The 27,366-nt window shown below is 37.2% G+C and overlaps 1 protein-coding gene across 8 annotated transcripts in view; it reads left to right on the plus strand.

Annotated features, from left to right (window-relative positions):
- CCDC91 (coiled-coil domain containing 91) overlaps positions 1-27,366 on the plus strand; it is a 114,479-nt gene that overhangs the window by 24,794 nt on the left and 62,319 nt on the right. For 4 of the 8 annotated variants that reach the window (XR_010999508.1, XM_068191713.1, XM_068191712.1 and 1 more), the window contains 3 exons: positions 3,713-3,870; positions 6,801-6,968; positions 9,714-9,818. Coding sequence is in view for 7 of the 8 variants with exons in the window: in XM_068191713.1 (XP_068047814.1) it covers positions 3,713-3,870; positions 6,801-6,968; positions 9,714-9,818 (431 nt within the window). In the remaining variant the exon portion in view is untranslated. The remainder of the gene's footprint in view (positions 1-3,712; positions 3,871-6,800; positions 6,969-9,713; positions 9,819-27,366) is intronic. The other 4 variants (XM_068191718.1, XM_068191717.1, XM_068191715.1 and 1 more) reach the window with 1 other exon arrangement.

The following is a 27,366-nucleotide window of genomic DNA, read 5'->3' on the forward strand; positions in this document are numbered from 1 at the left end:
TGTCTGCCCAATGGTACCTATATATGAAGATATTCCTGTCTTACCCTAGAAATTTCTTAGTAAGGCTTGTTGAAAATTTCAAATGTATTATGGTGCTATTGAGGTGATTTTGATAAATGTGGGGAGTGATAACATTGTATATACCCAAGATTTGATAAACTTTCCAGAGGAGGAGTTACTCATCTTGTGAATTTCCTACATATCTGCGGTTTGGAAGTTATAAAATAAAACACTGAAGCCTGTGGCTGTATTTTTCAGTGTGCAGGCAGAATTCAGAAATTATTTCTAAGGCCTCAGTGGTGACTTCATTGCAATTTTGCCCTTGAAATTGGTCTTCGGCTTCTTACTATTCTTTTGGTGGTATGGACCACGTGGCTGTAGATTTAAAATGTTAGGATAGTAGATGAAATTACTTTTCTAGAATAGTTTGGCTTTAGAGGAATAAAATGTGGGGAAGAGCTTTGTGCTGTAAGTTATCAGAAATCATCTTGAGAGTGCATCAGAGTGGTTTTTCCCACTGTGGTCACAAAACCAGTTTTAAACTCAAACTTCTACCTGAATGTTACTTTTAATTAAAATGTTCAGGAATAAAGTTTTCAGTGTATGCAGTATAACTGAAAGTTTCCTTGAATTGTCATATCAAGAAAGGGGAGATGAGGAAGGAAATTTAATTTTGTTTCTGGGGTTTTTTAAATTTTTAACAGCTGAAACATGCATGTAGGGGAATTGTGGTATAAGTAGTTTGCAACATTCTATAAAAAATATGTAAAATAATTAGTCTATGATCTTTTGCTAAGATTCCTACTGTCATATGACTTCTTAATTGCTAGATATAAGTAACATCCAATTAGTAAATATTACCCATATGGTACATTTGATGTTTGATGTCTTCATTCTGAAACTCAGTACGAAGGATAAGACTCAATGGAATGGTGAGTTCACAGTTCATGTTCATCCATTTGGTTTTGTTTTCAGAATTGCTGATCCCCCAGGGAATTTTAATAATTGTTTAAGCTTCATTACCAGTATAAAGACATAGGATTTTCCTTGCATTAGCGAGATTGCAGGCTGTCCCTGATCTCTGCTGCTGTTAACAAACTGCATGGTTCTGGCAGTTCTTACATTCAAACTTATGACAGAATATTCTTAATATTGGGAAGCCTGGTCTTCAGAAATTATTAGATACTTTTTAAGTACAATTCTGGCAATAACTTATATCTGCATCTTATTTCAGCCTTTTCGGGTGTATGACTTTTAATATACCTGTAATTGAGTGAATGCTTATTTTCTCTACAGTGCTGCCGCTCTGATCATTGAAAAATAAATTTATTTGAAAATTCATCAGACTTAGCCTGTTGGAGTCAGGTCAGGTAGTTCCAACAGAGGCAAGTTTTTGTTTCAGAGATTGTGAAACTGTTCCATTGTGGTAAATAAGGCATGGTAAGCAGGAATGATTTAGGAGTTCTCCTTATAAGCGAATTTTGAGCTGAATCAAATGCAATTTCACCAGTATGTACACAAGAGGAATGAATTAAGAGAGCTTGAATGACAGACATAGCACATGTAGTTGTAGGAATGTCTAATTTATGAAGCTTTTAGCATTGCTGAAGAGTGAAAAGAAGGTTTTGTAAAAAAAGATGTTTGAAAGATACCTTGGAAAGTTGCCACCTTTTCTTGTTTTCTGCAAGGTCATGTGTTTAGTTGAAAATGTGAAACCAAAATGTTCAGAAGTGCTCACCAGTGTTGCTCCTCATTTCCTAGGTTTCCTTTTGACAGCTTAAGGAGTGGGGATTTTGTTTCTGGTTTGTTTTTTTCTTCCCTTCAAGATACAAGGCATTCATTACTATAATTAGAACTACTGAAAGCTCCACCTGATTGTACAAGATTTCACATAAAACTCTACTACCTGAAAAATGGAGTTTTATCTCTAGGATTGGACACCCCAAAATATGTGAATATCTAAAGCTCTCATCTCAGCAAGTCTGCATTCCTCCTATGTGCCCAGTCTCCACGGCTGTTTTAACTTCTGTAATAAATTATTTGTATGTGAACTATGCCTGTGCTATGGTAATCCTCACCAAAGGTTGAACACTCTCATCACAAGAATCATGGTCAGTTTTAACATGTGAGTTGACAGTTTCAGTAAGAGAACCGCTTGCCTGCTTGGTCAGAAATTGCCTGGTACATTTTAGCTGTTTTTCCATCAGATGGAAATTGATTTAAAACTAAGACTCAGGCCATTAAGTGATAGCATAAAGCTGAGACACTAAGGTTTGTTTAGATACAAGAAGATCATTTTCTATGACACTTCACTGCCACTTGAACTAACAGAGTAGGTAATTGTCATAGGAAGCTGCCTTTGAAAGGAGACATTTGGAACGGGAGGAGGTTTTCATCTTAAGGTACTTAAAAGAAAGCCAAAAAGTCCCGTTTCCAGTTCTGGAGAAGAGTTAACTATTAAAATGCAGTTACCTAGACTGGTTCCTGTTCTGTTTGCTGAAATACTCTCCTCTAGGCGTTTTAGCCAAGTTTCCATCTTCTGCTGAGCTGTGGGTTTGTTTTTTTTTTCCTATTTTTTGGCCACATCCAGATCTACTGTCATTGCAGTTACCCTACTGATACTTTTCTGCCTCATGATCTATTTTCTTTCTTCTTTTCATTTGATGTGGTTTGCATGTTCCTCTCTGTTATACCTGAATCCTAGAACTGGCAGCTGAAGAAGATGGGACAGAGAATGCTGGATTCAAGGATTAGTGTGTCCTTTTGAATGCCTTGAGGCCAGTTATACCCTCTGGTTTGTGCTGGGTACTTGTGCAATATTAAACAGGGATATCCAGAGGCTGAGCCTTACTCCAGGCTATTGGCATCTTTTACATGTTGCCAGAGTTGTAACAATAATGGGAGCTGCTTTTTCTGAAACAATTGGATGTGCTCTTTTTACCTATTGTAAAGACACACCTGGAGCTGACCGTGTCAAAGTTTGCAGGGCTTTGCTGGTAAATTAAAAATGTGTACAAAACTTTCTCTTTTTCTTTCATTTTATTTAGTTTGTTTAGTTTATGTCTTTTTTAAAACAAGATTTTCTGTTGTGATGGGTTGGTAATGCTGATCCACTGTTGAAGGTTTTTATGGCATAACTGTAATTTGGTATAGAAGAGGTCTCAGTCCAGAGTTGATTCCACTTAAAATTTATTAGCTAGAAAATAATTTACTTTCTTGTCTTTTTATCACTTAAAAAATATAAAGCTGTTTTATTGTGTGTCTTGGCAAGCTGTTCATATGTGGCTTCTAAGACAGTTGTGGATTTTTTTAACTTAAAAATGTATAAAACTTGGGAAATTATAAGTATAGTTTTCCCATTGACTGAAACTGATTAAAGATCATGTTGAAGCTCTAAGGCTGTGTGAATCAAAAGAGACAGAGTCCTTTTGAGGACAACTGGTCCTTTTGAGAGCGGTTGTCTTATAAAACCTCAGTGTAAATTAAAAGTCTAAATTTATTGTGACTATGATTTTGACTGTCCTTAAGTCGATACTAGTGAAAATCAGAGGCACTTTGAGTGGAATTACTTTTCAGTGCAATTGAATTGTAAGATGTGCATAAGCTTACATTGGTATGACTAGACTTGTGATGGGTTTTACTAGGCATAGACTCCAGAAACAGAACTAATTTTTAGGTATGTCTTCAAATTGTGTGTGTTTTCTGTTAATAGTACCTGAAGTCCATAGATCTCCTGATGTTCTCTTGGAACACTCTGTGCCTTCTTCCTGCCTGCTTCCTTCTGACTCTTCCATTTTATCAAGTAAGAACGTGGCAACAGTTATTCAAACATGCAAGAGTGTGATAAATCCAGCTGTTCCTGAAGAACAGGTAAATTTTTGATCTTCAGTGCAATAACTCAATGTATTAAATATCAGTGTTGCATCTTTTCTGTGCACATTTCGGTTGAAATGCTTTTTAAGGACAAGAGGTCCTTGGATTTCTGTGATGCAGACTTTGAAGTAAAATGATTTTTAGATTGTTTATGAAACCTGCAACTGATAGAAACCATACTACTTTGATCTGAACTGCAAAAGAGAGAACTGTATTGAAGTTGTTAAAAGTTAAGGGCATGCTGATGGTGCTGGGCATGCATGAAGGAAATATCAGCAGGAAGGTTCTCTCAAAAAAAACTGGTTACTGTTAAAGGTTGTCATACTTGTATGTTTTCTCAAGCGTTTGAGGACTAGGATTTTAGGATTTTCAAGAGTAGGGCTCTGAGCAACCTGGTCTAGTGAAAGGCATCCCATCCCTGCCCATGCCAGGGCATTGGAACAAGATGATATTCATCCTCAAGGCCCCTTCCAATCCAAACCATTCTATGATGGAAGAATTAACGTTTAATCTTTACCTAATTTTAGCGGGGGTGGGGGTGTTAAACTTTTGCGGGTTTGTTTTTTTTTTTTTTTTTTTTTTTTTTGGTGGTCTAGTTGTGGGTTCTTAATATCTCAGGTGGCTGCAGTGTTGCTGAGAACTGAGCTTTATTTCATTCTGGGGTGTGAAAATGTTTCGTTTTTAACTAAACAACTAGGTGAGCAAGGAAGGAAAAAGCCTTTCTGCCTGGAGATTATCATAAGAATTCTGTCAGAATCACAAGAGCACAAGAGCGGCTGCAGATGAGACAATTTACCCTTCTGAATTTTTTACTACCATTAACTGCAGTGACCCCCATTTGAACGTGTTAATTCACTGTAAACTTCCTTGTTTCAGGATGTGGGGTAGTACATACTTCAATTAGAAAAGGCTCTTGCCTCACTGTGAAGCAATCAGTGTTTTGGGCTATTTGTCAAACCTCCTGTTTTCAGCACTTCCTTGGTTTTTTCTTCTTCAGGTTTACTCATCAAGTCTTAAGGCTGCTCCTGGTGAAAGCTGAATTTCATGATTAAGTCAGATTTTCATTTTCTGACCATTTAAATGCATTTCTTTAGAGCTATTTAAACAAAATCCACTAAATACAGATTTTGGTTTAACTGAGCCTTTTCTTTTTTCTTTGAGGGGCATCTGTATGTTCACACTTCCAGAAAGACTGTGGCACAAATTGTGAATTAATTAATTAATAAGTTACCATTTTGTGTTTGTTCCCCGGCTGATGTTCTGGGGAAAGCCTATAAAAAGTGAAGAAGAGATGTGCCCAGATCAAAGAAATATATAAAGAATATATATCAAGGAAATTTATAAATCCAAAAGTTATGGGGTTTTTTTCCTTGAGAGGGAAGAGTGTTTGTTTTCTTTTTTAACTGATGACAGCCAGGGTAATTTTCTGTATTGAGGGCTCTTCATCTGGCTCTTTGACAACGTTTTGATAAGTAAATGTCTTTTACTGGAAGCATGATCAAAAAGTGATTTTCTTCAGCCACCACATATCCTGCCTTTTTAAATTTTGGCTAACAGTGAATAACCGTCAACCTTTCTTGTTTGAGCTAGGCCAGCAATTTTAGCTTTTGTGTTCTCTGGAAAGAGCACTTGGGTGATTCCAGAACACTAAGGCTTAGTTTTTGTTTTTTTTTTTTTAAACTATAAAGTCCTATAAAGTCATTTAGTTAGGTAATCTAACAGAAAAATAAAAAATACACTTTGTTACTTCAGACTAAGCGTGTGTGCAAATTCTAGCTGTAGTCCATGTTTCAGTTTTTCTCATCTTGTTCTGTTCAGCTACTGAGACCCATCATTCTATAAATTCTCTGTAACGCAGGAAATAGTACAAATTAAAAAACTTTATTAGCAAGTCCTGCTGAAGGGAGTTGAGAGCAGGTCCTTTAACATTATTTTGAAATGGAGTTGACTTTGCACTAAGGAGTAAATGAAACTAAAATGATGGGCAGAAAACTAAAATAAAATATTCTTATACCTGTTAGAGGGTGGTGTTAGTAGAACTGTATTCTTTTATAATTCTATCTCCAGAGCCTCTTGAGGTTTCAGGTAAAAAAATCCTTCCCTGTTACAAGTTCCATACTCGCAGTTTTTGGTGGTGCCAGACTCTTGAGTAGTACTCCGAAATGGAATTGGCACATGGCTTCTCTTTGCTTCTTAGGGGAGAATTCAGAGCACAAACTGCAGTTTTCTCTCTGTTTTGTCTGCTGTATCTTATATATTCATGTACAGTCAAGATCTCAGCTGGTTTTGTTTAATTTATTTGAATAATTTGAGAGATATTTATGGGAAAGTCAAATCTGAATGTATGTTGGGAATAAAAGATGCTAAGGGGTGAATTAGGTCAGATCAGTCAAACCTCTCTTTAATAAAGACACTGAGATGTTCCTTTCACCACCCAAATCTCAAGCATGCTTGGCTTTCAGATTGTTGAAAAAATGGCAGCTGAATTAATGTACCAGTTTTTTCCTTGGAGTTCTTTTGTGGTGAAAAGTTTTTGCCCCTTCCTTTATTTATTTTAAAGGGGAGAAATAAAGCTTTGAATTTTGTTATCTATACCACAAAATGTTTTAAACATCTTAAACAAATTTATTTCTGTTCTTTTCTGAAAGTGTGGGCTTACCATCAGGGTTTCACCTGTTTTCTGTACTTCCACGGTTTACTGAAATTGTAGTCACTAAATGTTTAGAGATGTCTGGATTACTTTTATTCTGTTAGTGTAGCCTAAGGATGAGGTATTTATTTTAGCACAAACCCTTTGTATTCCCTCTCTGTGACCATTGATTACAGTGTGCACTGGGTGAAAACATGGAATGACTAATCTAAGGAGAGTTTGTTTCCCTGAGGCATTAAGAGAGATGATTCAGTTCCACTTTTCTGCTATGAACTAGGCTCAAGAAGATATTCCAGTTGCCTCTTCAAATGTAATTGAAGACAAGACTTTAGCTGATGTTGAGACAAAGAGAACAAATGAACCCAAGAGCTGCCTTCAACAAGCTGTTGCAAACCTCAAAATCAAGCTTTGCAGTGCTGAAGAGGAAAAACTAAAAATCAAAAAGGTATGAATAGTCATTTTGAAGGAAAACATTTGGCATTTATATAGGAATTAAATATAGGTGGAGCTGGCAGAGATTTAAAATTAATTTGAAATTAATTTTTTTCATAGAAATTAGCCAAATTCCAGAGAAACTGGCCAAATTTAGAATCACAGACTTCCAAGACTTCCAAGACTACCAAGACTACTACTGTGCCAGATCCCCACCTTCTCACCAGCACAGAGCACTAAGTGCCACATCCAGGCATTCCGTGGACACTTCCAAGGATGGGGACTCCACCACCTCCCTGGGCACCCCCTGCCAGTGCCTGACTCCCTTTTCCATGGAGAAATTCCTCCTGATATCCAACCTGAACCTCCCCTGGCACAGCTTGAGGCCATTTCCTCTTGTCCTGTCCCTTTGTCCTGGGAGCAGAGCCTGACCCCCACCTGGCTACAAGAGATAAGGTCCCCTTGAGTCTTTGTTTTTTCCAGGCTGAGACCCCACTGCTCCCTTAGCCTCTTCTCATCCGATTTGTGCTCCAAATCCTTCCCCATCTCTATTGTCCTTTTCTGGATGCTCTCTATAGACTGGCCAGAAATGGGCACACCACTCAATTTAGCTGAAATACTTTTTTTAGGTCTGATGTGTATTTTAGGTTGAATTTTTCAAAACTGTCAGGAAAAAAATACTTTTTTAGCCTAACTGATAAAAAAAAGGGATAAGAAAAAAGATACAAGCTTTCTCAGCATGAGCTTTGTTTTGATTTCTTTTGGGGTGGGAGCTCTAGTAGCTAAATTCTTCATATTCCTTCTGCCCTGAATACAATATGAGCACCAAGCAGGCCTGTGCCTGCAGTTAGTAAAAGGCCACTGAGGCATGGGACAGTGAGTTTAACTTCTGTTATTCTTAATGCTGTTTCTTGGGAGGCCTCGAGTTATGCTGGCGAAGGAGAAAACAGCTTTTTAGAAATGAAAATGAGGATGAATAACTCGAGCCAAGGATGAGGAGCTCTGCAATGGGCTGTTTTTGCTGAGTGCATGAAGGAAAGGTTGAAGGGAAGCAGGAATACAGGCTGGAAGAGGAGACGGGTCGAGAGAGAGGCTTTAGATTGGTGTCCCACAGTCTGTTTGACTATTATGTCCAAAAGCAGGGTTGAACTAAGAAGACCTGCTCTTTCTGTCCTCCTCATGACCCTCTCAGTCGCGCCTTTATTTGAATAGCTGTGCAGTGACCTGGCAGGTCATTTGTTTCTATACTGGCTTCCTGAATGGCTTGGTGAAATAGTTGCTCTTGAGCAACTGAAAGGGTGCCAGCAGCTTATGTACAATAGCAATGCCTGCGTTAAGGAAAAATAAAAATATTTAGCTCTTTTTACAGCAAATAATTTTGAGGTTTATTGTCAGTGGTGTTATTCTCCTTCCTCTCTCTAGGTTCATGTTGGGCAGGCTTCCAGAATGGTTCTCTGCAATAGCCCACAATATTTTAAGATTTTTGGAGATGTAGATAGAGATTATTGCATACATGCATTTATGTCATAGGATTCCTACCTTTTAGCGCCTGGCTTTCGGCGGCCACGGGATGGAGGTTTGCCGGCTCGCTGTCCCGCTTGTGGCCGTGGGCAGACACGCGAGCGGCCGCCCCCGAGTCCCTGCCGAGACTGTTGCGGGTGGCGGTGATTGCTGCGGCGTGGGTAGCACAGCAGAGGCACAGGGCACGAGGAAACCAAGGCAAAGGAATAAGGGAAGGGCACTTGTCTGAATCTCCAAGGATTTAATCTTGAAGCGGGGTAGAGCAAGTGACGAATCTGAACCTGAAAGGGCTACTTCTAAATGGTAGAGGGAACACGGGCAGGACACAACCTTTGACCAGTAGGAGGGCATTAGGAGAGGGGTGCAGGGTAAGGTCTCCCCAATAGAAGCCAACACGGGGAGGGAGCAAACCCTACAATCCAATTCTGCTTGGAGGAAGGGATGAAAGACATGGAATAGTCCAGAACCAAAGGAGTGTGCTATCTTTGACAGACAGGGGTAAGACAAGGGAACAAGGGAGGTATACAGGGAGACTGACAAGTGAATTGACATACATTTTGGCGGGGAAAACTGTAGTGAACAACTCAGGACTGAACCATTAGGGAAGCCAAATGGGGTACATAGAACGAACAATTACAAACTTAAAACAAGGAATATCAAAACATACTACAGAAGATCCAACTGTAAAGTAACAGACTACCACACCTTTTCAGTGAAAATATTTGCTGACAGTACATTTAACATGCTACTTTTCAAGTTCTGAAAGGCAGAGCAAGATATTAATAATACGAAAATAATTGGAACAGAATAGAATAGCTCCAGCTGGAAGGGACCTGTAACAACAGGTCCAGCTGCCTGAGCCCTTCAGAGTTCAGAAGAAGTTAGAGGATGTTATTAAGGGCACCTTGGCCACTTCACATAGGTGATTCCTTATACATGGGACATGCCTTGTGTTTTAAATACTTCACACTTGAAAATATTGTGCCAATTTAAAGATTGCAGTCAGATTTTTCTTGCACAACCCTTTATCTCTGTGATAATTAATTGAGCAACTATCACAGTTATCAGAAATTAAATTATAATTATATATAATAAATTAAATATAATTATATATATATAAATTAAATTTTAATTATAATAATTAAAATTGTGATTATTTGAATGGTTTAATGAATCTGTATTTTCACAATTCACAAATGTTTGTGATTTCATGTGTTTTATTTTACAAACTTTATAGGAATTGGAATATTTGCTGGAAAAACATAGTGTGCTAGAAATGGATTTCTTGAAGGAAAAAAAAGAAAAAGTGCTTTTACATCAAGATAATTACAAGACACTCCAGGTAATTTCTTTCTTGTAGTATCTTTGTTTTTCAGGAGGGTTTTTTATAGAGTATATTTATGTCCAACAAACATTCTTTTTGGCATCAGTGGGCCTGTTACAAAGCGTTTTGAATTTAAAGAATTTCTAAGGTTTTTAGATCAGAGCCTGATTTTTTACATTAGCAGGAATGTAAGTTTAATATCCCACTTGCCTAACTACATTTTTGTAACTCGGAACACTCTTTCTTGTTAGGACCTATTTCATACAACAGATGGAAAGAAAACCACTTTGCTCAGTAGTTGTGTTTAACAGCATGACTTAGCATGTTCTAGAGTGCTGTGGCCAACTGTTTGTGCTGTTTTACCTAACTTCAATATGGAATAATTCATGCTGCATAATGCAAATCTGTTAAGTGTAATTAGATGATAAACAGTGAAATTAGAATTGTTTCCATTATAAAAGTTAACATCTTCCATTAAATACATGTGTAAAGTTTCACATCCCACACAAAATTTTCATTGGAGTTTTCAGTCATTTTCCAGTGTTAGAGCAAAGCAAACTATGTTTCAGCATTTCAGAAGCTTATGTCTATCACTCAGCTTCACTTAATTTTTTTGCTGCTTTGGATGGTCTTTAATAGCTATTGCATTGTTTCCCATTTTTATTTAAAGGCTTGCTGTAGTAATTTGTTTTGAATTCCTGACAGCAGTGCATTGTGGAACTTACAGTAATATAATTATCTAATACTGGTCTTTTTCCTTTTTTGTGTGTAACACTTTACTCAATGAAAGAAATGTTTGCTTAACCATGATATAAAAGGAAGTTCAACTTAAAACCCTCATGATTTATGGAGTACCACAGTGGTTAAAGTTATTGGTTATCCTAAACAATAGAATGGATGGATTTCATGTTGTTAATACTTCTGCTTGAAGATCACTGTGAACTTGAATAGCAGAAATGCTACTGAGGTTTGCAGCTATCAGTTGTATCATAACTCTTTGAGTCAGGTACTGCAGTTTTCAAAAAATGGCAATAAAAGGGTCATAACCTTTAACTTCGTAGAAATGCTGATGTTCCTCTTGATGCTTCCTCTTGATGTCTTCTGGGTACAGCCAGAATCAAACCAGAGGAGAAAAGTGAGTCATGCTTCTAAGAGCTGCCTGTTTGTCACCAGAGGACACAAGGAAAAACGACGCACCACAGCTTTGGTCACCATGAAGAGACTAATTTATTTTTTCTGACTCCAATCATTTATAGTTCTCAAAAGGTGCCAGTGGATTGGAAGGTGAACGTGCCATCTCTCCAACGACACTGGACAAACTACCGGTCTATCAAATTTCTCCGCCTCTATGAAGGAATGCAAAACAATAGGTTGTTTACAGAAAGTTGCGTGAGAAAGTTCTCTACAAGAATGTAAATTCAGAAGGCTTTAGCAAATCCTAAGAAATCAGGGCGACACCTGTTGAAGTTACTTTCATTAGACTTGAATTGTGGACGCCTTCTGTTACTACAGCTTTTAGTTTCTTTTGTCTTTCTCCTCTGGCTCCTGCAACATGAAGGTCACCACCTGTGGCCACACATGGAGCTGGCAGCTCCCGAGGACAGATGTCTGTGCTGCTGGCTCTGTCTTTTCCACTGATGATTAGTACTGGTTATTCATGCTATTGACTTGAAAAGTTTTAAAGTAGACTGCAGTGGATCGTCTGGCTCAGCTTTGGGAACTCTCAGGATGAGGTTTCCAATGGAACTGATGCCAGCATCCAAAGCTGTGGGTGTGCATTGATTTAATTACTTTTAAATGAAATTGCTGTGTTAATGTTTGAGTAAAAAGTATAAAACCAATGCCTCAGGAGACTTTTCTAACTGCCTTTTACGTGAACATGCACTGTTTCAGGCACCTTTATATTTACTAATTAACTGGCTTCTGGCAATTGTGGCAGGGAATTCTCAAAAGCTGCTCTAGATATAACAAAGCCAGTCAGTTAATCTGATTTTTAACAAGGTGGTACTTAGATAACACCCTTTTTTTGAAGAAGAAGTTACTGTGCTTAGTTCTGAGAGAAAATTTCAGTGATCTTTGTCAACTAAGTCACTAATCTAATCTTTTTACCCCTTTTCCTATTGGTTTCTGCTTCAGTCAAGGGTGACAGTTATGTTACCACAGTTTTGTTCTCACAAAATTGCATCAATTAAATATGTTTTAGGTTTTTTGATATAGAAAAAAATAACTTTGAAAGGCAAGGCAGGAACATAAAAATATTTTCTCTAAGCTGGGTTACCATTTTAATGAAGCAAATTTTGTTCTGGACTAGTCACAAACTTTCTTCATCATAGGTGTGAAAAAAAGCCCTAAATTGAATTAAGTAGTTCTGAAAATTGAAGAATTGAAGGCTAGTGATAATCACTATTCCTAAGCATGGGAGGCAGAATTCCAAATCTTTGGTATAGTGTTAACATTTAACTAATGGATGACAATAGAGTTATCATACTACATTTATCATTGTGTAAAACCAAAAAGTAAAAAGTTCTGTGTTTCATCAAAATAAAATTAGCTTCAAAAAAATCAAGATTGAACAGACCATGTAGTATTTTCACATTCTTAACATTATTTCCATATGTGACTGCAACAACCAGAGACAGTAAAGGGGCAGCAGTGGGTTCATAAACAGAATAAACAAATTGCTATTAACTGGTATTATAGAGTTGTTTGGATATTTAATGCAATGGTCTCTTTGAGATCTTGAATTTGTATAAGCTAATATAATTAGAGTTATGATTCTCACATTCCTGCTTCAGTGTTTGTACTATTTAAGAGGCAGAATAACATAGTATATTTCCAACTTCTTTACTTGCAAATTGGAACTGAGTTAAAATTGCTGTGGGAAGTGTAATTTTAGGGGTTTTTACTTCTGTGCAGTGTTGCAACCATAAAGTTGCAATCTTAGCCTTATAATTCCTTCCTTATTTTATACAGCAGAGAAACAGGTTCAAATGTATGTCTGATTTTTATATTTTCTTGGTTGGTATGTCAGTTTTATATTTTTCCCTTTTTTGATCAGAGTATATATATTCATCTCAACTTTTAACACTTCAGCTCTTCCTTAGGTGTGAGTTGCTATGTATTTTTAAGTCATTTGAGGATAGTAAGTCATACAAGGTTTTGAAGATAACGCAGATTTAGTGGTCACTTAATCCTAGAAATCTAAAATTTTGTTGTAGTCACATTACAATATGTTGTAGAAATAAGCAAAAGCTGCATTTTAAAACTACCACACTCCAATTTGTAATACAGTGAAAACCATCAATAGCAAAATTAACATTCCTGTTCAGTAGGTGATGTTCTCTTGTTCTCAAATCACTGAGGGAACACTTAATTTGAGAAGGGAAAGTAGTGCCTGGTTCCACTGCTGTGAATAGGAATTTAATTCCTCGGACAGATTGTTTAGCTGATAAGGCCCCTGATGTTTGGTCTGTCTACAGATAACTGGTTTTGATGATTCACTGAGAACTGGATCATACTTTTCACTGTTTGTTTGATTTACCACACATTCACATTTGAAGAAATGCTGCATTGCCACTGGAAAATTCTAGCTGCAGTTAAACACACTTTTTCCCATCATCATCCCTTTCTGGAAGTTATGCAGGCTGTTTTTATAAAGAACAATATAGTTGCTGTTGGTGTGACCTTTCTTGTTGAAATAAACTTCTTTTTTACTTTTTGACAATGGATTTCTGTTCTTCTAACTTAACAAACCTGTAGTTGTTAACCAGCAGTTAAAACACCAACAGTTTCTTTTCTTTTGGAAACCATTGTTTCTGTTCCATCTTTCTTTACGAAACATCTTAGAAATTTTTATTTTAAAGGAGACTTTAATATGCTAATTTTATGTAGCAGTCTTACTGTTATTGCAAAGAATCATGATTGGAAATTGATTGGTTGTTAGTGTGACTTTATGTAGCATTTTTGTGTGTAAGAAAGCAGGTCAGATAGAAGGGCAGGAGAGGAAGATTATCTTGAGGAAAACATTGACAGAACAGTATAGAATGATCCAAAGGAAGTTCACTAGGTCATGCAGTAACGCCTATCTGGGATTAAAGGTAGCAATAACCTAAGTTCAATCATTGCAGGTGTTAAGGGGTTGTAAAATTTATGTATTTCCATGGCTGTTGATGTTTTGGGAGATTTTTCATTTGAGTACCTGTACAAATGTCACATTTAAATTATACAGCTTCAAATTACGAGGAAAAGTCTTTAAATGCAGTTATTTAAAGATAGAAAATGGTAAACCTGGGATTTTGGGCCAGTTTGTTCCCTCTTAACTCTGAAGGATGACTTTATTTTTATTTTGATTAATATTTCTTCTTGTTTTGAAGGTTTTTATATATTAGACCCATATATCTTACAAATTCACATGAACCAGGATGCATATTTGGTGGTGTCTGTCTCCTTGTTTTTGAAGTTAGTGCTTCTACTTCCCTTTTATGCCAGAGTTTAGTGATGTTCATCCATGCAGGCCTCCTGCTGCCTGTGCTTGACTTCCCGCTTCTCCCTATGGACTATTCTTGGGTTTGGAGGAGATAATCCCTGAGCAGGAACCAGCTCCTTTGGAGCTTTCTCTTTAGGGTGGTGTCCCATGTCCCAGGCAGATCCCAAAGAGGCACAAGCCTTCTTTCCTCAAGTCCAGTGTTGTGATTCTTGGTTTTGTCCTTCTCCTGAACTCACCATCGCATGGTCACTGCAGTGAGGGCAGATCTTCACATCCTCAGGGCGTCCTCCCATGTTTGTAAGGCTCAGGTCCAGCAGAGTGCCTTGTGGATTGTTCCTCAGCTGCCTGTGTTCCAGGGCTTGTTATCCGTGTGCCCCTGGAGTCTCCTGGATCTCTGCATTGTCCCACTGGCAGATTCTGGGGTTGGACACATTCCTTGTGAGGAATCACATAAGGCTCCCTCCTGTTCCCTGGAGAAGGTCTCACCTGCCCTCATCCTTCTGGAGACTGTCTGGCACAGCAATTCCCACTTTGTTGGCGTGCCTGCTAATCCTGACCCCCAAATCCTTCACTGATCCCCTACCCCAAAACAGAGCTCTACACATTCCAACTCCCCCCTCTCACACGAGGTGACACCCTGTCATCACCTTCCTGGCCTTTCCTTCCAGGAGAGTGCATTTATGATCCTGGAAAAGGTGTTCTGCAGGAGGTTGGAAACAGGTCTTGGAGGTAGGTGGTTTTTATGGCTGGAGTACTAGAAAATGTATGTTTTCTTACAAAACTAATATATGACTTACATCCTGTTAAACACTATCTTCTAAGAAAATATTTAGGTTGGTTTTAGGTGCAGACATAGAGGAGACAGAATGTTAATAACAAAAAAACATAGGTGTGAAAAAAAAGTTTATGTACTGTACCTGCAAACAAATTTATAAATGAGATTCCAGGAAATTTCATGGGTCACAGCAGGGTTTAAAAATATGGAATATGGAAAAAGGGGAAATTTCAGAAAAGACACTTTAACAGATAGCAGTGCATCTTTTTGCTGAACTGCTAAAGGTATTTATGGATATGGCAACAATCCCTTGCCCACCTCTTTTTCAAGTGAGTGCCAGATACCTCACGTTTATTTATTCACCTTTATTTTTTTTAATGTTACTCTCTGTACTCTTCTTTCAGACGCTCATTTTTATTCAAAGTCTTTATTTATTAATAATTTCAGAGCTGTTTACATTTTGGCCTGTTTCCCTCCTGCCCTAACTGCCCCCCCCTGCCCCCCCACCCAGTTTTGATTTCTTATTTCCTCTAAATTATTTTTCCATTCATGAGGAAAAATAACTTTTTATTTGTATTACAGAAAGATTCTGTATGAATATTTGTGTTACAGAAGGATTTCTGTATTTCTGTACAGAAAGGTTATGTTTTCCTTTTAAACTTCAATTCTTTTATTAATCATTTTGTTGTCTTATTTCAGGATTATTAATTAGAAGAGTGGATGTAAGATTAAGCATTCTAATTTTGTTTTAAAAATATACCTCTCTTATGTTGTTGTGCTGTTTTTAACAGCTTTGATATGCCCAACTTGCCTTATAATCTGATATTCAGTTACAGTCATAGGGCATGACAAGCATTTTTTTTTACACTTATGTTCCTCCTTTGCCTCCCTGATTTTAAAGTATTCAACAAATCGTGCTTAAATAACATTCATTTTCTTAGTGTGCAAGTAGATACTAGCAAAACAGTTTTTTTTAAACCAAGTTTTGTGTCCTGACTGCTTTGTATCTGTCCTGATCTGTTTTTTGCCAATGCATCCTGGATTTAAGTGCATTTACTGATTTATGTTCAGTGTGTTAATGTCTGTGACAGCTACTGCACATGTTCCTTTGCACATTCACGGTGAGTGCATTCAGAGGGATTAATCTTTTACTTTTTCTCCTTGACATGGAAATTCTACTTAAGAAGGTTGTGAAATGCCCAGATATATTTTGCACTGTTTGGTTGGAGTTTTTTTCCACCAGTCTTGTCACATCAAGATTTTCACATCAAGATTTTTCTAGCTTTTGTAGGTAGGAGTAGTATCTTGTTGGATTTTTGAGGGAATAATGAAAATGCACAAAATTTATTGAAAAAGAAACCTATGTAGAAAGGAACTTGGGTAGCTGTATTGCTAAGACAATACTTAAGGCCAGTTATTTGTTGCACGAATAAAATTTAATAGAGACAGAAAAAGTTTAAATGTGTAGCAGGTTAATGAGCTATAAAATTTTCAGCAATCTGCAGCCATTCATAGTTTATTAATGAACTGTGCACCGGCAAGCTGATTTAGCAGTTAAAGGGAAATGTTGCAATGCTTGCAGGACAGTTATCTGTTACTTGGCATGCACCTCCTTTAAAAATGTGGGGAATGGTGCCAAAGCATCTCCATGTCTCTGGGTCCACTCCAGTCCTGTTTGTGTTCAGTGTGAGGCATCTGAGATGGGGTAATTATTGTGAGTACCTGAGCATTACTCACCACCAAAATAGTAAATCCTAGCCAATATTAGCCAAAATTAGTCAATACTTTTAAAAAGAATTTGTACTTCCTGTTTATACACTCGGAAGCATAAGATGCACAACAAATGCCAGGATGATATTTTGGGGAGAATTATGAAGGATTGTCCCTTCATTGACCTTTACCTGTTAAATCATCTTATTTGGTTTATAATTCATTAATAAACTATGAATGACTGCAGAATGCAGCTTAATACACTACTGAAACTTTTATTGCTAAATTAACCTGCTACACCTTTAAATTTACTTTTTCAATCTGTATTAAATTTTATTCATATATAGTATACACTTGGTATTAAAACACAGTTTACTTGGGTTTCTAAACCCAGCTGAAATGTATGATTTGCCAAGTATTAAGGAAATTTGTTTGTATAAATGTGTTCTAATCTAACTAATTCACACACTGGAAGTTATAGCTGAGAAACTCTTGTGATTAACATATCAAAGTTGAATTTATTCATCCCTTCTAAGTTCCCTTGGAAACTTCCTTATTAATTATGACTATACATTTTTTATTTGAGTGAACTGCCAGAATGTTAATATGTAGGCAAAGTGTCAACAAATAACTAATATTTTAAACTATTACTAAAGGTGTGTAACAAGTGACTTCTATATAACTCCTGATATTGAGAAAGCTGTTCCAGAGATACAGTATTGGTCACTTTATTGTTGCTGCTCCTAAATAAATAAACAGCGTTTTGCTGCTGAAACTTGTATAAGGTTTTTTCCTCACTAAAGACTTAAAAGGTCCAGAAGAGCGTGTGACATTTAAAATAATCATGTAAACTACTGAGAACTTTTTTTACTATTCTTGGCAATAGTTTTATCACTGAAAGAAAGCTGATATTAATGAAAACCAGAACATCTGTTCTTAAACCTGGAGGATATTGAGATAAACAGATTTTCCCGGTTCTATCCAATTCCTTAAAAATAAACCTTACTTGAAGGTATTAATAAACACAATGCAGTGTTTTGGTTTTGGATATGCATTACAAGTTAAACCATTCACAGGGAAATAATCGGTTAGGATGATCAACATTAATTTCCAGAAGGGAGTACCATAATGACAAAATGAAATTATGAAAATGAAGGTCTGAAGAATAATGCTTAAAAAATAATCTTAGTCATTGTGATAAAGGACTGAGAGAAATTCTGAATTGCTTCAGTTATTATAATTTTTAAAATATATTTTTAGAATAATTTCAGCTAGTAAGTCTGTACTTAATGTATTTCCTGTTTATGTAGGGAGATTGTAAAGTTTCTGTCCTAAGTTTTCAAAGGGCTGAGTTTGTCTGACTTTTGAGATAAGTAAGAAGTGAGTGTGTCATTGAAAAGCAAATTTCCATTGACTTGCTAGGCAGAGAATTTGCAGTACGTCTTGATAACTTCAGGAAAGCTCAGAAGCAAAACACCGTTTGAGCTCATAAGCAACGAAGAATGTAAAATGTTCTGAAGCTCCCTTATATTCAAACTTTATAACTGGAAAGGTGCTTTTTATTTTTGAAGAGCCTTCTTGTTAGTGATAAGCAAAAGAGGAGATCCATTTCCATCTTTTTGAGTTAAAACCTAATTCCAGACAGTGTGTAATGCCTGCTTTTATGAAAATTCTTTGTGAAATACTTTGTTTAAAAGAGTAAATAAAGGGAAAAAAAACAACTGAGAAGGGTCAGTAGAGGGAACAGTTCTGGGGTTTCATATGGAGTGTGATTGCATCTGCCCCTTGGGAGTTCCATTACCTGCACAGAATCCCCAGTGGGAAAACAGCTGCATTCAGCTGGGCTGGTGGGAAGTTCCCTGAGTCCCTGGGACTTGGACTCACTGCTTATTAAGACACATTTCAACTCTGTGTCACTCTAACATGTTCAGTGGTGTTTTAAGATAGAATAGTCTTCGATATCCTATGCTGTTACTTTCTGTAAATGTGGTGACAGTTGTCGACTGAGGAAAATTATTCAGGGCTTTATAGAATTCAACCAGAAGTGGACATCTCCCATGCCAGAAGAAAGGGGATATTGTAGCTAACAAAGACTGCAGGAATAATTTAAAAATATGTCATATTTTGCATAATATTTTTGTTAGTGAGTTCTCTCGTGAATGGGCGTCTAGTGGCCCTTGCCATCCTGTTTACATCAAATTTGTCTGTCTTTACTTTCACATTTTTTTGAGAAATGATTATTTGTTAAATAAAAATAGCAGCTCTTTGAGGCGTGTTGCAACTCTTGTGACAATATTTTATCAGCTTTCAGCACAGTCCCATTCTGTTACCACCAATTAAATTACCTTATCCTGTACCAATGACTGACATAGCTGATGAATCTTCCACTGCACAGCAGAAACACAGTAGTCTTTTTAAGGAAGAATAAAATTTTTATTAATTTTTGGGATATTTTGTATTTTTAACTGGTGCTGCACTACTTTATATTTTTAAATGTGGCCTCCAGTCCTTTAAATGCCTTTACATATGCTTAATAAATCTGCATACATCCAGTTCAGAAGGCTATATTACAGCAGGATTTGCTTTCCCTTTTTGCAAACACTTTTAGCCAAGAGCCTTACTGTAAGCAATGTTTGTGTCCCTCTGAAGAGGGGAGCTGCTCAGAACAAGAACGTGTCTTAATCATGATTTTTCTCATCTGGGTAAGCCAATTTGTGGGAGGTCTGACGTAGTGTAAAATACCAAGAAGTTTCAAACCACGCTAAAACACAGCTCAAGATTTCTATCAAATTCAGTCCTAATGCTACAGCCTTCTAAAAATGTATTTATATTTTAATTTCTCACGTACAACAAAGGAAGAGTGAGCTTGTTTTTGCCTCCTTGCCAATTGGCTTGGAGAAAGGAACTGAGGGACTTTGAAAGGGGCGGCATTTTTATGGTCTGGGTTTGTAGAGTTAGAGGAGACAATATTTGTGTCCAAATTAGAATGCCTCTGCTTCTCCCTCTCATTCTTTCAGCAACAACAGGGTTCTTACTGGGGAGGGAAAGTTTTGGCTGCTGTGGGATATTTGGTGGGTTTTTTTGGTTTTGGGGTTTTTTTAGGGGGGAAAGGGGGAGATTGCCTTTTTGTTCTTAACTGCAGCATATTGAATAGATTAAAGAGGGAGCTGTGGAATTACTGTAATTCAAAATAAAAAATTCAAATATGAGAATCGTGGTTTTAACATCGTTGGAGGGAAAGACAGAGTGAGGGGTGGAAGAAAGTGAGGGGTGTTCTAGAAACAAGGAAAAGGCAACAAGGAAAAGATCTGGAGAGTGAATGACTGTCAGATACTGTAATGGGAAAGTCAGTCCCTGCCTCATATTTATGCACTTATTAAAGAATATTTCTTTCAATTTTGTTTAAGTGTTAATATCATCCAGATGAAGAAGTAAATGGAGTGTATAAAAATGTCAAGAATCTGGAGTTGTATTACTCTTAGACTATATTTTAAAAAGCACAGGTATAGGTCTATTTTTGTTACTGTCACTTTAGAATTCTGAATATTAGCTGTATGAATCCATTTACTTTTTGTAGACAATAGTAATACATATTAAAATAGATTAGTTGACATAGCTTAATGATCTGTAATTTTTAAAATTTAATAGGTCTGTGTTTTTAAATCACAGTTTAATTAAAAAAAAAACCCACCAAAAATCAATTAAAACCCAACATAGCTTTTAGTTATCTCTAAGAAATTTAATGTGGTGTCAGTCATTGCTCTTTCTGAATGTTCCATCTGATGTTTTCTGGCTTAACTTAGAAAAAAAATTGATTTTACTTTGGTTTAGTGATTTTAGTGAGACTGCTTTGCTTTGAGGAAGAGATTAGGTTAATTTTTATTTTTTTTTAAGAGTGAATAGACTTACCATCTACTCCACATCCTCAAACATAACTTTTCTCCTTTGAAGTAACTGAAGGTTTGCAGTTAGTTCAGTACCATCAGTGTTTCACAGTAATTAAAATAGAGACATTAATAAATGTATGTTACAGTTTTCACCTGTGCTTGCTCTTTAGCTGTCTGGGTTTATATCCAGACTCCAAAGTATAACAGGGTTTTGTGGGAGACGTCGGGGTGTTGTTTGTTTGTTTGTTACAAATACTGTAGAATTGGAACTTCATTGATGTCAGACAATTTGATGATGTCAGGATGTTGTCATCGATCTTTGTTAATCAAGCCCAAGTTCTTTAACACATTCTTGAGAAGTAAATACTGTCATCTTGATTTCTTGATTTGTCCATCTTACGTGTTGGTTGTAAAAGTGCAAAGCAAGGCTTTCTTTCTCCTCCCATGTGTGAATTTGACATCTATTTGTAAGTGGGGGTTTAGTCACCTCAGAGGTGGGACGTGGTGAAAGAAATAACCCAAAACAGGCTCTCATGCTTCAACCAGCACAACAATTGACTGGATTCTGGGGACCCATGCCAAATGTACACATACAAATGCACGGTGTCTGGGAAGCAAGCAGAACCTGAGCTTCACCATCTCAGGAAAAAGGAATGGGAGAGAAGAGATGTCATTTGTGAAAATGAGTAGCTTCAGCCCACAAAGCTCAGGAGTGATGAGAGAATTCGCTGTCACCGTGAGAGAGTTCTGCATCCACTCAGAGACTGGGGGAAGCTGCTGGTTGTTGGAAAGAGACAGGAAGGATGATGGATGGATCCAGGCACACCAGCCTCTTGGTCTTTGGGAATATCATGGCATAAGTGCTCTTGGCAGCCATTTCTGGGCACATGAACCAAGTGATTGGGAATGGCCAACATAGATTTACCAAAAGACAAATTATGCCTGACCAACGTGATTGCCTTCTGTGATGAAACTCCCAGATTTTGGATGAGAGGATTGATGTGTACACTGACGGTCTGGAGAAGAGAAGGCTTAGAGGAAGCCTAATAGCAGATGGTCAATACTTACAAAGTTGTCCGAAAAATGGAGCTAGGCATGTTCTGCAGAGGTGTGTAGCAGGAAATGGTGATAGACTGAAACATGGGAAGTTGCAACTTGCTATAAGGAAAAAAGTATTTTATGAAGATAAGCATTAGGGTATCTTAACCAGTGATGTTGTGAAATCCCCATCTTCAGAGTTTTTCAAGATCTCACTGGACAAGGATCTGAACAATCTGGTTTGAATTCAGTGTTGATCTTGTTTTCAGCAGGAGGTTAAGCTAGATGACCTCTAGAGGTTCCTTCCAACCTGAATGATTGTGTGATTTTGTGATTTAATACTTTGGTTACAAACTGAGAAAAATAAATAGCATACTCCCAGTCACTAAAGTTTTAAATGCAGTCCAGGGGATATTCCCCAGGCTGAATTATTTGGAATATTTTACTCAAATTTGGCCTACCTCATTGCCAATTAAGGGCAGGGTCAGGAATGCCTGAACCAAAAATCTGATTAATGCAGTATTTGAAATGGTAAACTAGTCAAAATATCAGTTACTGTAAACTTAAATAATTGTTGTATGGAATACAACATTTTTGGTGGTTTTCAGTATATCTGCCATGTTAGAATAGGAGCTTGTACTATGAAACCTATCCATGTTCAGTGTGAGGTTTTACAGGAAGCAAAATAGAGTTGTTCAGCTGCATTACAAGTTCCCTAAGATACACTGGAAGTGTGACGGCCTCCTTATAAAATCTGTGTATCTGTGATTTGGATACCTTTTTCTAGACTGGGGGAGATGCTTCCTTCCAGCTGGAATTTTTCTGAGCTTAGGCAAAAATCCCTTTCTTGCAGAATTCATAGCAGTATCTTAAAATAAGCGAGCAGTAGTTAGTTTTCCTCTTTTCTTTTTGTACTTCTTTGTTTTCTCTGGTAAAGGTGTAATTTCTATCTCTTTGGATTTCTTTTTCCCCCTTCATGCTTAGACTGTTTATGACTTTTTCAGGAAGTAAAACAAATGACCAACAAGTTAATCTTGAAGTCTACAGCTTGATAACAGTTCTCTGATGGAGGAAAGTTTTGGAAGTTCAGTTGCAGATGATGTTTGCATTCTGGTTTGGACAATATAGTCAAACTGACGGACATCTGATTTTATTTCATATCCCTCTTTTCTCTAAAACAACACAGTCAAGAGAAGCATTTCATGAGGATCTTCAGCTAAGAAAGAATTTAAAATGCTGTATTGTCATCTTCAGTGCCTGTATTTCTTGGTATTTACTTTATCCCGAACTCATTGATTTTATGCTCAATTTCCTAAGCTGATGGTTATTTTAATTTTTTATCTAAATTCTTGTCAATTCTCTTATGAAACAAATACAGCGAGTTGATGCAAAGATGCATACTTGTGTCTCTGGTTGTCCAGTGAATTCTCTGAGTTTTGTTCAACTTGCACATCATCACTTGCCTTCTGGAAACCAACAAACAAAAATGTCTTTGTAGCCCAGAATGAGCATGGCAACAATTTGTGTTGAGGATGCTTTGCTTGTACTTTGATGGGAAAATAGCTGTTTGTCAGCTAGTTTTCATATAGTATGTCTGCTTTGGAATGCTTTTAGTGTTCCAAAATAGATTTACTAATCAGAAAAGGAGTTAAGACTGAAAGAAGAGATAAGTACATCTCGATTGTTTGCTCCCAGAGTTTTAATTAAAGAGGCAGACCAATAAAATAGTTCACATACTGAATAATCAAAGGAGATACAAATGTAAGGATATAACTTATCTTTCTGTTGATTTTGTGCTAAGTATGATTGTTTATGTTATAATGAAACTTATTTTCTATACTTCAAAAACAAGGAAGAAAACAGGTTTTTTATTACATTGGAAAAATTTCAAAGATATGGTAATCTTAGAGCTCGACATAAAATTATTAGCATATTTACATATAATGATGCTATGAGTTATTTTTTTTTTATATCTTCTAGAAGTAAACCGTGGAAAGTTTTTATTCTTGCTGAAGTGAAATTAATTTCTGCATGCTTTTGAAGCCACTTGACTGTCAGGTTTCTTTGTAGTCATCTTGGGTTTTAAAACATCCATGAAAAGACTGAAGTTATCCTCTAGGAATGTGCTGTGAACATTATTATGTGTTATGAATAGTACAACTCTATGAAAATTCAATCTGTATTCTTTCAATTAGTTATATTTCTAAAGCATATGTTAGTTACTTCTCTAAGGTTAAGAGAGCTGCAGATGGAAATGTTACCCATTTTTGGTGCATAAGGTATTTCTAGTTAAAGTTTTGTTGATATAAATCATGGGTTTGATTACTATTAGTTTTGACATTTGACGTTTCATATGTTTGAAACTGGTAATAAAAGATTGTATCCAGAATAAATACTGGAAAACAACATGGGTACTGTAGTGAGCTGTATGCAGTGGGTCCTTTGGAAGGACTCACCTGTGAGAAATATGCAGCACTCCGCTGTTGTTTGCTTTGTAAGATCTTTTTTAGTACTTCCTGTAGAAAAGTTTTGAGAAAAACCAGAAGGCCTCAGAATTAATACGTAGTGTGTTAGGACTTGGTGAAAACAATTACAGTCAGCTAGGTTGGCAAGAACCTTGGAGATCATCAAGTCCAGCCTATGACCTAACACCACCTTATCAACTCAACTGAGTGCCACATCCAGTCTTCCTTCAAACGCCTCCAGGGACAGTGATTCCACCACCTCTTTGGGCAGCCCATTCCAGAGCCTGACTCTGCTCTTTTTGTATCATCCCTTCAGGTATTTATATACATTGATAGGATCCCCTTGAGCCTTCTCCAGACTTAACAGTCTTAACTCTTTCAGTCTCTCTTTATGTGAAGGATGATCCGGACCCATCGTCATCTTTGTGTCCCTTTGCTGGTCTCTCTCCAGTATGCCCATGTGGTTTTTTATTACTGTGGAGCCCAGAGCTGGACACAGGAATGGTCCTAACAGTGCTGAGTGGAGGGGTAGGATCACCTCTTGTGACCTGGGGGCAATGTTTATTCTGATGCAATCCAGGATTGTTGGCCTTATGTTCAGCTTCTTGTCCCCTGGGACACACTGCCACCTTTTGGGCGTGGCACTTTTCAATCAGCCAGTTTTCAATCCACTTCTCCTTCAGCTTCTCCTGACCACACTTAGGCAGCTCGTCCATGAGGGTTTTAGAGAAGTGTCAAAAGCCAGCAGTTACTAAAATACCCATGAGATACAAATGCATTTTCCAGCACAAATCCAAAACATAGCCCCCTGCTGTGAAAAACTTCCCTTTGTCACAGGAAAAGCTGGCTCAATTACCTTCCCAGGTGCTGAGTTGGGACTGCCTAGCCTGTAGCTCCTTGTGCTTTCTTGTCATTTCTTGAAGACAAGGGTGACATTTACTACCTTCAATTCTCAGACACTTCTCCTGTCATTGTGATCAGCCCACAGGTATTGAGTGGAGCCTCACAGTTACATCTGCCAGCTCCCTCAGCACTTGTGGGGTCATCCTGTCAGGCATCACGGATTTAATTATGTCCAACTTCCTTAAGTATTTCCTAGCATGATCCTCTTTCCCTAAGCTGCCCTTTTTCCAGATCCTTGCAATGTGCAGGTCAGTCTCCTATCTAAAGAAGGAAAACTCTCCTAGTGTAGTTTTTTGTATATATCTGTATGTATCATGAAGTGTACTACAGTAAAGAATTACATAGATACTGATATATTTTTAAATACATGCACTATGTAAAGTTGTGTTGGGTGTTACAACTGGCTTCAGTATCAGTAGCCATTGATGACACCTGGCAACCCTTTCCAAATTAATATTTTGTTCTTTATGGACAATGGTGGAATTTAATTTGATCTGAAGACTGATGCTTTTGAGATAAGAGACAAAAAAATATCCTAATGAAACTCAGAATTCCTTTTATGCTTACTGTGTTGTTTAATGGAAATGTTCTCTTCTTGTCAGCTTCCCTGGCATTGTTCTCCTGTTCACTCCTCCTTCCTTGCTTCCTCTTGCTATCCTGTCCCACCATTTAGATTATGTGGGGAAGTAGGAAAGTATCCAGGACATAAGTTGCCCTGCCACATTTGTAGCTTCATGTGGTAATCATATATCCTCTGAATAGAGAGAGACATAGCTCTCCCAGGATTTTCCTGGCAAGCTGTGAGAAGCTGTGAGAAAGCTGTGAGAAAGCTCAGAGAAAGAATTAAAACAATTATTATCTCTCTTTCTGCACATGTTGTTTACAGATATGATTTTCCAGAGTGTGCTATTCGTAGTTCACCAGTAGTGTGAGAGGTTTTTCCTTTAAGACCAATCGAGTCTCAGCTTAGTGAGTGGGGTTATAAAAGATGTCCTAATTTCTATTAAACACCTTCTTTTCACCTTCTGAAGACTGGAGTCTTTTGTTTCCATCCCTGACTCAACAGCGACAGCTTCATCCCAAAGAACTATCTGTGTAATATTTTAAAAACCTCAAGGCAGCCAGAGAAGGCATCCTGAGCCAAGTGTAGGTGCTATTTACCATATCATGCAGTTTTGGTAGTAAAATGCACATTCATACTAACAACATTTTAGCTTTAGCACTTCTTTTTATTGTTTTAAGTCCTCTTCAGTGGAGGGTCTCTGTATGCACATCCTGTAGGGAAGAAGAAAGAGCTGATATAAACTATAATTGTTCTTCACAAAATATTAATGTCTTAAATGTGACAGGGTAGAGATCCTTGTTATACACCTCAAATACTCAGAGAGTGGTGTGGGAACGGTAATTATGTTTCAGTTTGGGGCTTGTGCAGCCTCTTCCATACTATTTCCTTTTCATAGTTTTTCACATTTAATCAGTCATAATATTCCCAGCAGGCTGCTCTGTTCACACTCACTCAACTCTGGCTCAACTCATTTCTAACTCAGCAGGAAATGTCCTCACCACCACGATGTTAGGCAGTTGCTTGTGAAAGTTTGTTTGCTACCTCACTTCATTTTTCACCTCAGAGTCTTCCACTGTTATGCTCCAGGTACAAATTATGTTTACTTGTATGAAATAAATCAGTGTCTCCTTGCTTCCTGTGGTAAGCTTAAGGTTGTGTGTAATGTAGGGGTTTTGGCTATCTTGGGATATCTGAAATCTTTTCTCTCCTCCCTGTATTTTTCCTTATCTTTAGGATCTTAGCTGTATCTTTCACTAGGATGTTGATGATAGCACCAAAGTGAAAATACTTGCTTTGCTAGAGACCTGGAGATGCTCCTGTGTCTCTGTTCTGTAGAGCTCACATTCTTATTTCACATGAACAGAAATAGTGACCAATCTCTATTTTATACACAATAGCACACTCTAGTGTATATGTTAATTAACCAGTATGGACTTATTCTTATCATCTTTACCTCAGTTTCTCATTGATTCTCATCATGTTTACCTCAAGTTCTCCTTTGCATTCAGTATTACTATTTTTTCTCTGTACTTGGGTGAATTGAAGGATATATTTATATCTTCAAATAAGAACGTACCTATTTCTTAACAGAATCATTATGATGCTGAATGTTATTGGTAATCTTTTAAAATGGTGCTCTTAAAGAAGAGTTGATTTTATGGAGACAAAAGTCTCAGTGCGATGGACTCCACTATGAGGACTTTTAATGATGTAATTGTGTAAAGCAAAGCTACGTAA

This window comes from Anomalospiza imberbis, chromosome 5 (assembly GCF_031753505.1).
Source record: "Anomalospiza imberbis isolate Cuckoo-Finch-1a 21T00152 chromosome 5, ASM3175350v1, whole genome shotgun sequence".
NCBI classification, from domain to species: Eukaryota; Metazoa; Chordata; class Aves; order Passeriformes; family Viduidae; genus Anomalospiza; species Anomalospiza imberbis.